Source organism: Oncorhynchus mykiss, chromosome 8 (genome assembly GCF_013265735.2).
Source record: "Oncorhynchus mykiss isolate Arlee chromosome 8, USDA_OmykA_1.1, whole genome shotgun sequence".
NCBI classification, from domain to species: domain Eukaryota; kingdom Metazoa; phylum Chordata; class Actinopteri; order Salmoniformes; family Salmonidae; genus Oncorhynchus; species Oncorhynchus mykiss.
In genome coordinates, this window is record NC_048572.1 from 69134441 (window position 1) to 69149705 (window position 15265).

General features: G+C 44.6%; 1 protein-coding gene across 1 annotated transcript; it reads left to right on the plus strand.

The window, feature by feature from the left end:
• Nucleotides 1-1130: 1130 nt before the first annotated feature.
• Nucleotides 1131-14236, plus strand: LOC110530431 (insulin-like growth factor-binding protein 3). Its single transcript, XM_036986061.1, has 4 exons — nt 1131-1593; nt 2407-2672; nt 7276-7395; nt 13626-14236. Exons 1-4 carry the CDS (start codon nt 1224-1226, stop codon nt 13749-13751), a joined length of 882 nt encoding a protein of 293 aa, XP_036841956.1. The 5' UTR covers nt 1131-1223; the 3' UTR covers nt 13752-14236.
• Nucleotides 14237-15265: the final 1029 nt, after the last annotated feature.

A 15265-nucleotide genomic window follows, 5' to 3' on the forward strand; every position in this document is an offset into this window, starting at 1 on the left:
CCAAAGAAAGCTGACTCATTATCAAGTCAAGTAATCCTGTAGCAAACAATGGAATTTGCCATCTATTGGCATGGTTTGGCCTAAGCACTCAATCAGGAGTAAGGAGATTGTAAGGGGGTTTGTGAACGGATCTTTCTCCACATTGAGTGATGGAACCTAGTGCTGTGAAAACCAGTGCAAATGCGCATGCACACACACACACACACACACACATACTATACATGCACCTGCATGTGTGCACACACACATTTCTGTGTAAAGTGTCCTACCTTTCCCTTAAGCCTCTTACACTGATGTTGATTTGGCCACTTTTTATTTCTCTTTCAGGCACTTGTTGTTCCGTCAATTTCATGGACATAAGGTGTTCTATTCCTGTTAAAACTGGTACTCTGTCAAGTTCACAGAAAATACCCTGACTGACATCAGAGCCCTCAGAATAACGTCAAAGGTAGTCTTTATTCATTTTTTATGTTCATCCAATATTAAGTCTGTAGAGAAGTCATACAACTAAAATGAAGCTAGTTATTGTGCTGGCATACCTAAAGAGAAAATCCACAACAATCCGTTTCAGAATGAGCCTTTAAATGATTTATAAATAAGTAAAGTTTGATCCGATGGATTGTTGCTTATTTGGATAGTTTATTGATTACTTATTTGCACACCAAAACATATGTTTTATTTATTAAGCTACTTTTTTTCATCGAAACGTCTAAGTAAGTTTTCTCAGAAAATATCAGCGAGGAAGTTAGGCGGCAGGCAATTAGCAATACAAACAGTGGACGGGGATGGGGTTGGAGAAATATAACCACTCTCAAATTCAGACAGATCTATGGATCCAAGGACTGACTATTAATGATATCAACATTATAGTTTTAACCATGTTTTGAGTCTATATAGTGCTTGTTTACATTTACTTTGTTTACAAACATTGGAATAAAAAAGCGTACATACTGATGGGGTTGAACTAAGCTCGTGAGGCATTTAAAAGTTATATTATTGGGTACATATTAATGTATGTGCAAACATGTATGTAGCAACTGCTGATTCCCCCTTTAAAGCAATCCCACACACAGGCAACTCATTTGAGGGGGTGTGACATTTCAGTGGATGGCTCTATATATTGAGACGTTTTGTCTAAAGTGCTTTCATGTGAATTAGGTACGCATCAACTGCAGAGTTAAATTTAGGACAATACGCACCACGACCTACCCCAAATCATTACAATGGAGACCTGTTATCGCACACTTTGGATGACAGTTGTTCTGGCATTGATTACGCGGAGATCAGCCGCGGTAGGGCCGGTTATCCGGTGTGAACCTTGTGATGCTGGAGCCCGGCTCCTCTGCAAGCCGTTGCCCAAGGACTGCACCGAGAGAGTTCGCGAAACTGGCTGCGGGTGCTGCATGACTTGCGCGCTGGCATTTGGACAGCCGTGCGGGGTGTACACCGGGAGATGTGGCTCCGGGATGGCATGCCAGCAGCAGCCCGGCGAGACGAAACCTCTCCAAGCTCTGCTGGAAGGACGAGGACAGTGTGCGATTGCAACCATTAAAAGATCCACCGCCGCTTTACCTGCCGTCAATGAGATACAAGGTAAATGCCAAGATGATGACGCAGTTTGGAAAGGTTTTTACGCATGGTTTACCAACGGATTATTATATTGTTATAATTATTATATTGTTATAATAATGTCGCCTGTAAAAATACAGATAACTTTGCTTATCATCAAACATCTGGATTCAAGGTAGCCTAAAGTATAATTTATCACCTTGAGCTATCCGGTTAGATGAAGCCAGCCTATGCGTAATATATCCAATATTGACGCAATTGGATGGACACTGTTATACTGTATGTTTTTATTATGGTGAATTCGACAGCAAGAATGGTGTCTTTTACAATTGTGATTATTGATAGAATGGTTTTAACTCATGACATGGTTGACATCGATGTTTGAGCCTGTAATTTTGCTGTATTCCTCTCTATGATTCTTTCATCAATTTTCTAACTGTGACTGTGGGGTTCTGTGATACAAGGGTTTCATGAAGATTATTGATGGAATGAGTCTGGAATTATTTGACAGATGTCAATATTTATTTCAAACTATAGTGTGGTTTACAATTGTAAATCAAAACGAATTTACATTTTGTCATTTTTTAATGTTAAATGTCATCTGATCTCTCTACCCTCCTCTCTAAATCAGTAATTAATGTGAAACTATTATTAGCTTGGATGAACTTCAAGGGAGTGACAAAAACAACACCTGAACCAGCACAGATAGACCATTCACATGATTCACGTGATCCAAACATAAACCCATTAGTATTAGTATACTTAATATTATCCATATAATGTAATTTTATGTAATTTTGGGAATGAAAATAATTCCTCCAAAATAATTTTTGGCAGAGAATGTGGGTGGTACTCAGGAGGAGGAGCAAAACACCACCGCCCCAGTGATCCAAGCCCCCCAAGCCCTTTTCAGCACCAGCAGACCTCCTGTAGGCCCCCCCAGACTCCCCCACCACACCTCTCTCCTCCACCCTGTCAAGGCAGTGGTCATCCACAGGGAGCAGCTGAAGAGGGCCCGGAGCTACAAAATGGAGGAACTCCCTGGAGCTCACAGCACAGACCAACAGAACTTCTCCCTGGAATCCAAGCAGGAGCCAGAGTATGTGAGTACCAGGTCCACTTTGCTTTCTCTAGGAACAGTCTTTCAGAAAATGTTCTCCTCTTCCTCCTTCTTCGCTCTAGGTTTTGGTGTTTTTCTCCTCCCTTCTCCTCCTCTCTCTCTCTCTCCTCCCCGTTTTCTCTGTGTTTTGGTGTTTTTCTCCGTCCGTCTGAGGGTGATGAAATGTTCAGAGTATGGGTACTGACGGCTGGCGGTGGCGTGGTGGCGGGAGATTGGCATGGTGGTGATTGGGTACAGTAGCTCTGCCTCTGTGGGTAACCTGTTGTTTCGCAGCAAGGCGTCCGCATGCCTACTGGGGGAGCGGAGGGGAGCGGTGGCGGTCTGGAGGGGAGCGCCGAGTCTCAGAGCAAGTTGATGATGGATTGGCCCTTTGCGTGTGCCTGTTTGGACTCGCCCTCCTCCCTCCTCTTTCAATTTTTCATCCTGTCTTTAGCCTGGTGGCAGAGAAAAGAGTACAGCACAAGGAATTAACTCTGCCTTGATTTGCTTTGATCAGAGACTGGAGCTGGACTTGAGGATAAGGCCTGTCGATCCCCTGGCCTATCCCTTTGTGTAAAGTGTTAGCTAGTTTCTAAGCAGCTTTCAGCAAAGTGTAAGCCCTCACAAGGTGAATTCATTTCCTATTAGTTGCCTATCTTTCTTCTTATCCCTAGTACCAACATGGTTTGGGTACTACTGAAGGGTAGTGCGGTTGTGCGTTAGGCTACATGTGGAGCTTGGTGTAGCCTAATGCTAATGATAGCATCCGTGTCTAAGTCAAATCAAATAAAATTGTATTAGTCACATACAACAGTACTACAACAATACTACCTTACAGTAAAATGCTTATTTACGAGCCCCTAACCAACAATACAGTTAAAAAAATACGGACAAGAATAAGAAATAAAAGTAACAAGAGCAGCTGTAAAATAACAATAGCGAGACTATATATTCAGGGTACAGAGTCAATATCTGGGGGCACCGGTTAGTTGAGGTAACATGTAGATGTAGGTAGAGTTATTAATAAAGTGACTATGATAACAACAGGGAGGGGGGCAATGCAGATAGTCTGGGTAGACATTTGATTAGATGTGGGGGTAGAAGCTGTTTAGAAGCCTCTTGGACCTAGACTTGGACCGCTTTCTGTGCGGTAGCAGAGAGAAGAGTCTATGACTAGGGTGGATGTAGTCTTTGACAATTTTTAGGGCCTTCCTCTGATACCGCCTGGTATAGAGGTCCTGAATGCCAGGAAGCTTGCACTATCCTCTGTAGTGCCTTGCGCTCGGAGGCTGAGCAGTTGCCATACTGGGCAGTGATGCAACCACTCTCGATGGTGCAGCTGTATAAACTTTTTTTTATTTTTTATTTTTATTTTTTATTTTACCCCTTTTTCTCCCCAATTTCGTGTTATCCAATTGTTGTAGTAGCTACTATCTTGTCTCATCGCTACAACTCCCGTACGGGCTCGGGAGAGACGAAGGTTGAAAGTCATGCGTCCTCCGATACACAACCCAACCAAGCCGCACTGCTTCTTAACACAGCACGCATCCAACCCGGAAGCCAGCCGCACCAATGCGCCGGAGGAAACACCGTGCACCTTGGTTAGCGCACACTGCGCCCAGCCCGCCACAGGAGTCGCTGGTGCGCGATGAGACAAGGACACCCCTACCGACCAAGCCCTCCCTAACCCGGGCGACGCTAGGCCAATTGTGCGTCGCCCCACGGACCTCCTGGTCGCGGCCGGTTACGACAGAGCCTGGGCGCGAACCCAGGAACTCTGATGGCACAGCTGGCGCTGCAGTACAGCGCCCTTAACCACTGCGCCACCCGGGAGGCCCCAGCTGTATAAACTTTTGAGGATCCATGCCAGATCTTTTCAGTCTCCTGAGGGGGAATAGGTTTTGTTGTGCCCTCTTCACTACTGTCTTGGTGTGCTTGGACCATGTTAGTTTGTTGGTGATGTGGACACCAAGGAACTTGAAGCTCTCAACCTGCTCCACTGCAGCCCCGTCGACGAGAATGGGGGCGTGCTCAGGCCTTTTTTTTCCTGTAGTCCACAATCATCTCCTTTGTCTTAATCATGTTGAGGGAGAAGTTGTCCTGGCACCACACGGTCAGGTTTCTGACCTCCTCCCTCTAGGCTGTCTCGTCATTGTCGGTGATCAGGCCTACCACTGTTGAGTCATCGGCAAACTTAAGGATGGTGTTGGAGTCTTGCCTGGCCGTGCAGTCATAAGTGAACAGAGTGTACAGGAAGGGACTGAGCATGCACCCTTGAGAGGCCCCTTTGTTGAGGATCAGCGTTGCGGATGTGTTGTTACTGTACCTACCCTTACCACCTGGGGGAGGCCCGTCTGGAAATACAGGATTCAGTTGCAGAGGGAGGTGTTTAGTCCCAGGGTCCTTAGCTTATTGATGAGCTTTGTGGACACAATGGTGTTGAACGCTGAGCTGTAGTCAATGAAAAGCATTCTCACATAGATTAGTTAGTAGTTAATAGTTCCTTTTGTCCAAGCGGGAAAGGGCAGTGTGGAGTGCAATAAATATTGCATAATCTGTTGGGGCGGTATACAAATTGGAGTGGGTTTCTGGGATAATGGTGTTGATGTGAGCCATGACCAGCCTTTCAAAGCACTTCATGGCTACATTACGTGAGTGTTACAGTTCGGTCGTCATTTAGTCAGGTTACCTTAGTATTCTTGGGAACATGGACTATGGTGGTCTGCTTAAAACATGTTGGTATTACAGACTCAGACAGGGAGAGGTTGAAAAAGTCAGTGAAGACACTTGCCAGTTGGTCAGTGCATGCTTGCAGTACACATCCTGGTAATCCGTCTGGTCCTGCAGCCTTGTAAATGTTGAACTGTTTAAAGGTCTACTTACATCGGCTGCGGAGAATGGGATCACACAGTCTTCCGGAACAGCTGGTGCTCTCATGCATGTTTCAGTGCATGAGAGCACCAGCATAGAAGTAGTTTAGCTCGTCTGGTAGGCTTGTGTCACTGGGCAGCTCTCGGATGTGCTTCCCTTTGTAGTCTGTAATGGTTTGCAAGCCCTGCCACATCCGACGAGCGTCAGAGCCGTTGTAGTACGATTCGATCTTAGTCCTGTATTGACGCTTTGCCTGTTTGATGGTTCGTCGGAGGGCATAGCAGGATTTCTTATAAGCTTCCGGGTTAGAGTCTCGCTCCTTGAAAGCAGCAGCTCTTGCCTTTAGCTCAGTGTGGATGTTGCCTGTAACCCATGGATTCTGGTTGGGGTATGTACATACGGTCACTGTGGGGACGATGTCATCGATGCACTTCTTGAAGAAGCCAATGACTAATGTGGTGTACTCCTCAATGCCATCGGAGGAATCCCGGAACATATTCCAGTCTGTGCTAGCAAAGCAGTCCTGTAGCTTAGCATCTGCTTCATCTGACCACTTTTTTATGGATCTAGTCACTGGTGCTTCCTGATTTAATTTGTACTTGTAAGCAGGAATCAGGCGAATAGAATTATGGGCAGATTTGCCAAATGGAGGGCGCGGGAGAGCTTTGTATGCGTCTCTGTGTGTTGAGTAAAGGGGGTCAAGAGTTTTTTTTCTCTTTGGTTGCACGTTTAACATACTGATAGAAATTTGGATTTAACTTTCCCTGCATTAAAGTTTCTGACTACTAGGAGCGCCGCCTCAGGGTCAGCGTTTTCTTGTTTGCTTATGGCGTAATACAGCTCATTCAATGCTGTCTTAGTGCCAGCCTCAATCTGTGGTGGTATGTAAACAGCTACGAAAAATACAGATGAAAACTGTCTAGGTAGATAGTTTGATCTACAGCTACCTCAGGCGAGCAATGGCTCGAGACTTAGATATCGTGCATCAGCTGTTATTTACAAAAATACACAATCTGCCGCCCCTTGTCTAACCAGACGCTGCTGTTCTATCCTGCTGGGACAGCGTATAACCAGCAGGCTGTATGTTGATAGTGTCTTAGTTGAGCCACAACTCCGTAAAGCATTAGATATTACAGTTTTGAATGTTCGTTTGGTAGTTTAATCTTCCGCGTAGGTCATCGATTTTATTCTCCAAAGATTGCATGTTTGCTAGCAGAATGGAAGGAAGTGGGGGTTAATTCGATCACCTACGAATTCTCAGAAGGCAGCCCGCCCTCTGGCCACTTTTTCTTCACGCAAATCACGGGGATCTGGGCCTGTTCCCGAGAAAGCAGTATATTGTTCGCGTCGGGCTCGTCAGACTCGTTAAGGGGAAAAAGGATTCTGTCATTCCATGGTGAGTGATCTCAGTCCTGATGTTCAGAAGTTATTTTCGGTCATAAGAGACAGAAGCGGCAACATTATGTACAAAGTAAGTAAAAAAATAAGTTACAAACAATGCAAATAAAGGAACAAAATAACACAATCGGTTGGGGAAACGTAAAACGTTAGGCTTCTTCTCCGGCGCCATTGTTCCTAGAGATTGAATTACACTGTACCAAGTAAGCACACTTTTGTGGCTTCTGTTAGTTTCACTGTTCCAATGGGATAAATACATTATTTGAGCTGTAGGTAATAGACAGAGTGCTTTGGATTGGAAGAAGTAAGATGGGTCATTATAGTATGTGTGTGTTTAGGGTCCCTGTCTTAGAGAGATGGAGAGTGTCCTCAAAGGACTGAAGATCACAGACATCCTCAACCCCAGAGGCTTCCACATCCCAAACTGTGACAATAAGGGCTTCTACAAAAAGAAACAGGTAAGGAAATCCTACAAACACACCGTAGGGATGAAGATGCCATTTTATGAGTCAGTCCCCCAGGCTCCTTGGCATTACCCGAATGTGTCAAAGCCATGCTTCCACCGAGGAATACGAGCCCAGATACCAGACCTACCTATTGAACAGTGTTATAGAGGCCAGGAAAGTCACCCCCATTTGAACATTGTAACTACCATCATCTTCCCACTTACCCTTTCTTCATCAATGAAGATCGTAATGTCAGTGTCTCATCATGCATACTAGATTCATATCTAGAGCAGATCCATTCCTCCAGATCTGCTTCACTGGTTATTAGAGCCTCGTCACTTCTCAGCCACACCATTTGGGGTTGGCTCTGGAGACATGGAACCACAGACCCCAGCAAGCACCCAGCGCGGCTCAAACGGCGGCCATTTCGCGTGAACCCTCCCAGGGAGACAGACGTCAAGGTGGCCGCCGGCACCCGCTGCTCGCTCCCCATAATTGCCAGACTTTTGAAAAAGCGGTGCCGAAAATAGAAGCTTCAGCCATTTCAAACATTTGCGTGGTCCTGGTCCGCCCACAATAGGTTTATAATAAATGAGTGTCCCTGACGCGTTCATATGGAGGCACTTAGTCCACCAGCGCCATCACGGCACCCACCAAAAACAAAGCAACATTTCTATTACATGCCACAGCACAGAGTCTCCTGACTAATGGACGTGCCTCTGTTTGACCCGCAATCATCTCATAACCAGAAACAACCAGAACACCAGGCTCATTGTCTTTGTTTATATGAAATGTATGTTTGTGTCTTCTCAGGGATGGCAGGCAGGGAGGGAATGGCAGACATGTCTGGGAGTTTACTTCTGCGGTTCCCATGAGTCTCAGACCCAACATGTCTTATTAACTATAAATGTATACATAGTTTGGAGGATGAAGTAAAGCATGTGGAGTTGGTGGAAATGGTAAAGTGATTATGCATGAGAGGTGCATTTAGAAGAGCTTTTAATGCAGCCTTTAAATGCATTTTTCCAGGTCTTGTCTTCTTTTTATTACTTTTATTAGATTCCCAAGCTACTATTTAGTTGAGTCATTCTTTGACTCCAACGTTCCAACTTTTGAATGATTTTTTTTCCTGAAAATGTGACTTAACCTCTCAGCATGTGTACTTTAATACAAGTATACTACTTGATTGGTCATATAGATTAAATTATAACAAAACATAATTTGTTCGGAGAAGGGAAATAACATGATAATTGGGTGCCAATATTAGAGAGTTAAGATGCAGTAGACACGATAGTCATATTTTGACTGGACAGTCCAATACACAAATTCTACTGTACAGGGTCGCTTCTACAGGGTTGAGCCTATCCTATGGTCTCTGGGGTCAGACACCTAGAGACGTAATATCGAGCAGAGAAAGGACTGACTTCCATTCTGATGAACTCTTTCAGAGAGCAACGCCATTTGTTCGCCTTTCTTTGCCCTTCAAATTAATGCCTGCATGTTTTACTAGAGAGGACGCTGACCTTTAGTCAAATTGGCAGTAAAATAACAGCCCTTGGGTTGCTCCGGAGACTCTGTAAGTCATTTGTAGTACCCATAATTTGGAGCTTTGGGGTATAATCAGCAACAGATGATTTGTACTGGCCACCGGCTCACTGAAAATAGATATTGGGTCTCAGTTGTTCACAAACGGGCCTAAGCAAATATTTGACCAGGTTTCTGTTTATCTTAAAGCTCTCTATATGTGTCTGGAACTGGAGGTAGACCGTAAAAGCAGCTGAAAATACCACCAGCATGCGTCCCATGGCCAAGTCTCCTCAGGTCCTCAGCACAAAATGGACGTTAAAGTCCTTAACCATTTCATGTCCCACTTCCTCAAGTCATTTCAGATGGCCATTGTGCTAGATGAGTATTGGTAATTATGTACAGTACAAGCCTAAATCTTATTATTGTACTTTCTCTCCATGTAAGTGTCTCTCTCCTTCTCTCTCTGTAACTCTCCCTCTCTCTCTCTCTCTCTCTCTCTCTTTCGCGCTAACTTTCTCACTGTAACTCTCTCTCTCTCTCCCTCTGTAACTCTCTGTAACTCTCTCTCTGTAACTCTCTCTGTAACTCTCTCTCTCTCCCTCTGTAACTCTCTCTCTCCCTCTAACTCTCTCTCTCCCTCTAACTCTCTCTCTGTAACTCTCTCTCTCTCCCTATGTAACTCTCTCTCTCTCTAACTCTCTCTCTCCCTCTGTAACTCTCTCTCTCTCTCCCTTTAACTCTCTCGCTCTAACTCTCTCTCTGTAATTCTCTCTCTCTCTCTCTCTCTCTCTCCCTCTGTAACTCTCTCTCTCTCTCTCTGTAACTATCTCTCCCTCTCTGTAACTATCTCTCCCTCTCTGTAACTATCTCTCCCTCTGTAACTCTCTCTCTCTCTCTGTAACTCTCTCTAACTTTCTCTCTGTAACTCTCTCTCTCTCTGTAACTCTCTCTCTCTCTGTAACTCTCTCTCTCTGTAACTCTCTCTCTCTCTGTAACTCTCTCTCTCTCTGTAACTCTCTCTCTAACTTTCTCTCTGTAACTCCCTCTCTCTCTCTGTAACTCTCTCTCTCGCTCTGTAACTCTCTCTCTCTCTGTGTAACTCTCTCTCTCTCTCTGTAACTCTCTCTCTCTCTCTCTCTCTGTAACTCTCTCCCTCTCTCTCTGTAACTCTCTCCCTCTCTCTCTGTAACTCTCTCCCTCTCTCTCTGTAACTCTCTCCCTCTCTCTCTGTAACTCTCTCTCTTTGTGTAACTTCCTCTCTCTCTCTTAACTCTCTCTCTCTCTCTCTGTAACTATCTCTCTCTGTAACTCTCTCTCTCAGTAACTCTCTCTCTCTCTCTGTAACTCTCTCTAACTCTCTCTCTCTCTGTAACTCTCTCTCTCTCTGTAACTCTCTCTCTAACTCTCTTTCTGTAACTCTCTCTCTGTAACCCTCTCTCTGTAACTCTCTCTCTGTAACTCTCTCTCTGTAACTTTCTCTCAGTAACTTTCTCTCTATAACTATCTCTCTCTCTGTAGATCTCTCTCTCTCTGTAGCTCTCTCTCTCTGTAGCTCTCTCTCTCTGTAGCTCTCTCTCTGTGTAACTCTCTGTCTGTAACTCTCTCTCTGTAACTCTCTCTCTCTGTAACTTTCTCTCTATAGCTATCTCTCTCTGTAGCTCTCTCTCTCTGTAACTCTCTCTCTCTGTAACTCTCTGTAACTCTCGCTCTCTCTAACTCTCTCTCTCCCTCTCTCTCCGTAACTCTCTCTCTCTGTAACTCTCTCTCTCTCTCTCTGTAACTCTCTCTCTCTCTCTGTAACTCTCTCTCTCTCTGTGTAACTCTCTCTCTGTGTAACTCTCTCTCTCTGTAACTATCTCTCTCTCTGTAACTCTCTCTCTCTGTAACTCTCTCTCTCTCTCTGTAACTCTCTCTCTCTCGCTGTAACTTTCTCACTGTAACTCTCTCTCTCTCTGAAACTCTCTCTCTTCGTAACTCTCTCTCTCTGTAACTCTCTCTCTCTGTAACTTTCTCTCTAACTTTCTCTCTGTAACTCTCTCTCTCTGTAACTCTCTCTCTCTCTCTGTAACTTTCTCTATAACTTTCTCTCTAACTATCTCTCTCTGTAACTCTCTCTCTCTCTGTAACTCTCTCCCTCTGTAGCCCTCTCTCTCTGTAACTTTCTCTCTAACTTTCTCTCTGTAACTATCTCTCTCTCTCTGTAACTTTCTCCCTGTAACTTTCTCCCTAACTTTCTCTCTGTAACTAACTCTCTCTCTCTCTCTGTGTAACTCTCTCTGTAGCTCTCTCTCTCTCTGTAGCTCTCTCTCTGTATCTCTCTCTCTCTCTGTAGCTCTCTCTCTGTAGCTCTCTCTCTCTGTAACTTCCTCTCTCTCTCTCTTAACTCTCTCTCTCTCTCTGTAACTATCTCTCTCTCTGAAACTCTCTCTCTCGGTAACTCTCTCTCTCTCTCTGTAACTCTCTCTCTCTAACTCTCTCTCTCTCTCTAACTCTCTCTCTCTAACTCTCTTTCTGTAACTCTCTCTCTGTAACTCTCTCTCTGTAACTCTCTCTCTCAGTAACTCTCTCTCTCTCTCTCTGTAACTCTCTCTCTAACTCTCTCTCTCTCTCTGTAACTCTCTCTCTGTAACTCTCTCTCTGTAACTTTCTCTCTGTAACTTTCTTCTATAACTATCTCTCTCTCTGTAGCTCTCTCTCTCTCTGTAGCTCTCTCTCTCTGTAGCTCTCTCTCTGTAGCTCTCTCTCTTTGTAGCTCTCTCTCTGTGTAACTCTCTGTCTGTAACTCTCTCTCTGTAACTCTCTCTCTGTAACTTTCTCTCTATAACTATCTCTCTCTGTAGCTCTCTCTCTCTGTAACTCTCGCTCTCTGTAACTCTCTCTCTCCCTCTCTCTCCGTAACTCTCTCTCTCTGTAACTCTCTCTCTCTCTCTGTAACTCTCTCTCTCTCTCTGTGTAACTCTCTCTCTGTGTAACTCTCTCTCTCTATAACTATCTCTCTCTCTATAACTCTCTCTCTCTGTAACTCTCTCTCTCTCTCTCTCTCTGTAACTCTCTCTCTCTCTGTAACTCTCTCTCTCTCTCTGTAACTTTCTCACTGTAACTCTCTCTCTCTTTGTAACTCTCTCCGTAACTCTCTCTCTCCGTAACTCTCTCTCTCTGTAACTCTCTCTCTCTGTAACTCTCTCTCTCTGTAACTCTCTCTCTCTGTAACTTTCTCTCTAACTTTCTCTCTGTAACTATCTCTATCTCTCTGTAACTCTCTCTCTCTCTCTGTAACTTTCTCCCTGTAACTTTATCCCTAACTTTCTCTCTGTAACTAACTCTCTCTCTCTCTCTCTCTCTCTCTCTCTCTCTCTCTCTGTGTGTAACTCTCTCTGTAGCTCTCTCTCTCTGTAGCTCTCTCTCTGTATCTCTCTCTCTCTGTAGCTCTCTCTCTGTAGCTCTCTCTCTCTGTAGCTCTTTCTCTCTCTCTCTGTAACTTTCTCTCTGTAACTCTCGCTCTCTGTAACTCTCTCTCTCTGTAACTCTCTCTCTCTCTCTGTAACTCTCTCTCTCTGTAACTCTCTCTCTCTCTCTGTAACTCTCTCTCTCTGTAACTCTCTCTCTCTCTCTGTAACTCTCTCTCTCTCTGTAACTTTCTCTCTGTAACTCTCTCTCTCTCTCTGTAACTCTCTCTAGCTCTCTCTCTCTCTCTCTGTAACTCTCTCTAGCTCTCTCTCTCTCTCTGTAACTCTCTCTCTATCTCTCTCTCTCTCTCTGTAACTCTCTCTCTATATATCTCTGTAACTCTCTCTATCTCTCTGTAACTCTCTCTCTGTAACTTTCTCCCTGTAACTTTCTCCCTAACTTTCTCTCTGTAACTATCTCTCTCTCTGTAGCTCTCTCTCTCTGTAGCTCTCTCTCTCTCTAACTCTCTCTCTCTGTAACTCTCTGTAACTCTCGCTCTCTGTAACTCTCGCTCTCTGTAACTATCTCTCTCTGTAACTATCTCTCTGTAACTCTCTCTCTCTCTCTGTAACTCTCTCTCTAACTCTCTCTCTCTCTGTAACTCTCTCTCTCTCTGTAACTCTCTCTGTAACTCTCTCTCTCTGTAACTCTCGCTCTCTGTAACTCTCTCGCTCTGTAACTCTCGCTCTCTGTAACTATCTCTCTGTAACTCTCGCTCTCTCTGTAACTCTCTCTCTCTCTAATTCTCTCTCTCTCTGTGTAACTCTCTGTAACTCTCTCTCTCTGTAACTCTCTCTCTAACTCTCTCTCTCTCTGTAACTCTCTCTCTCTGTAACTTTCTCTCTGTAACTCTCTCTCTCTCTCTCTCTCTGTAACTATCTTGCTGTAACTCTCTCTAACTTTATCTCTGTAACCCTTTCGCTCCCTCTCTCTCTCTCTCTGTAACTCTCTCTGTAACTCACTCTCTCTGTAACTCTCTCTCTCTCTGTAACTCTCTCTCTCTCTGTAACTCTCATGCTGTTACTCTCTCCCTCTCTCTCTCTGTAACTCTCTCTGTAACGCTCTTGCTGTATCTCTCTCTCTCTCTGTAATTCTCTCTCTGTAACTCTCTCTCTTGCTGTAACTCTCTCTCTCTCTGTAATTCTCTCTCTGTAACTCTCTCTCTCTGTAATTCTCTCTCTGTAACTCTTTCGCTGTTACCCTCTCCCTCTCTCTGTAACTCTCTCTGTTTCTTTCTCTCCCTTTCTCTCTCTCCCTCACACACACAGTGCCGTCCATCCAAGGGCAGAAAGCGAGGGTTTTGCTGGTGTGTCGACAAGTATGGGCAGCCATTGCCAAGTTTCAACGGGAAGGAGAGAGGAGACACCCAGTGCTACAACTCTGAGAGCCAATAAGACCTGAGCAGCAAGAAGGAACCAGAGAGAGAGAGAGAGAGGCGGAGAGAAAGAAAAGGGAGCCATGAACACACAGAAAAACTATGAGGATATTGGGATCCAAAAGGGTCCAAAATGGCTGGGCCTGGACGTGTTGGCTGGCATTGATGATACTTCGGCCAACAGGAAGGCAGGGCAGGAGGATGGAAGGCAGGGCAGGAGGAGTGGCTTGAGAAGAGGACTCATCCAATCACACTCCTTGTGTCCAACACACACTCTCCAATGCTATGTGCTGCTCCTGTAAGCAGTGTGTGGATGGATTCTCCATAGACAGAGGGCAGTACTTCTAAGGACAAATTAGATAATTAATTCCATTGCAGAGGCCTAGCCTTGATGATTACAGACTTGATGACAGAGACTTATATACAGTAATTCTGTATGTTTGATATGTTACTGTATGTATTTGTGTGTGTGTGTGTGTGTGTGTGTGTGTGTGTGTGTGTGTGTGTGTGAGTGAAATACAAGTGTGTCTATCTGTGTAACCGCTGGTGTGTGACCACCCAGTGACACAGTACAGTGTCATAAAACGCCTTCCCACTTTGTGCCAGAGGACACATACATCAGCTTTTAGTCCAACCTGTATCTCACTGCAGCATCACTGCCCTTTCCTCAGGACCATTTAAGGGAGTTGACTATAGAGCTGGATACTGTTCTCATCTTCCCTATGCAACTCATATACATCTTCATGTAAGTACATTCCCTATACTTCTACCAGTGGAACATACAGTGCATTCTGAAAATGTTCAGACCACTTGACTTTTTCCACATTTTGTTACGTTACAGTCTTATTCTAAAATTGATTAAATTGTTTTTTTCCCATCATCAATCTACACACAATACCCCATAATGATAAAGCAAAAACATTTTTTTTACACATTTTTGCTAATTTATTAAAAGTAAAAAACTGAAATATGACACTTACGTAAGTATTCAGACCCTTCACTCAGTACTTTGTTGAAGCACCTTTGGCAGCAATTACAGCCTCGTTAGTCTTCTTGGGTATGACGCTACAAGCTTGGCACACCTGTATTTGGAGAGTTTCTCCCATTCTTCTTTCCAGATCCTCTCAAGCTCTGTCAGATTGGATGGGGAGTGTCGCTGCACAGCTATTTTCAGGTCTCTCCGGAGATGTTCAATCGGGTTCAAGTCCGGGCTCTGGGTGGGCCACTCAAGGACATTCAGTGACTTATCCCGAAGCCACTCCTGCGTTGTATTGGCTGTGTGTTTAGGGTCATTGTCCTGTTGGAAGGTGAACATTTACCCCAGTCTGAGGTCCTGAGCACTCTGGAGCAGGTTTTCATCAAGGATCTCTGTGCTTTGCTCCGTTTGTCTTTCCCTCATTCCTGACTAGTTTCTCCCAGTCCCTGACGCTGAAAAATATCCCTACAACATGATGCTGCCACCACCATTCTTCACCGTAGAGATGGTGCCAGTTTCCCTCCAGACGTGACACTTGGCACGTTTTTCTGTTTTCA

Excerpts from the sequence above, each read along its gene's own strand:
- LOC110530431 (XM_036986061.1), top strand. The coding sequence starts at position 1,224 with ATGGAGACCTGTTATCGCACACTTTGGATGACAGTTGTTCTGGCATTG. Across the intron at positions 1,594-2,406 it reads TGCCGTCAATGAGATACAAG|AGAATGTGGGTGGTACTCAG; the intron begins GTAAATGCCAAG and ends AATTTTTGGCAG. Across the intron at positions 2,673-7,275 it reads CCAAGCAGGAGCCAGAGTAT|GGTCCCTGTCTTAGAGAGAT; the intron begins GTGAGTACCAGG and ends GTGTGTGTTTAG.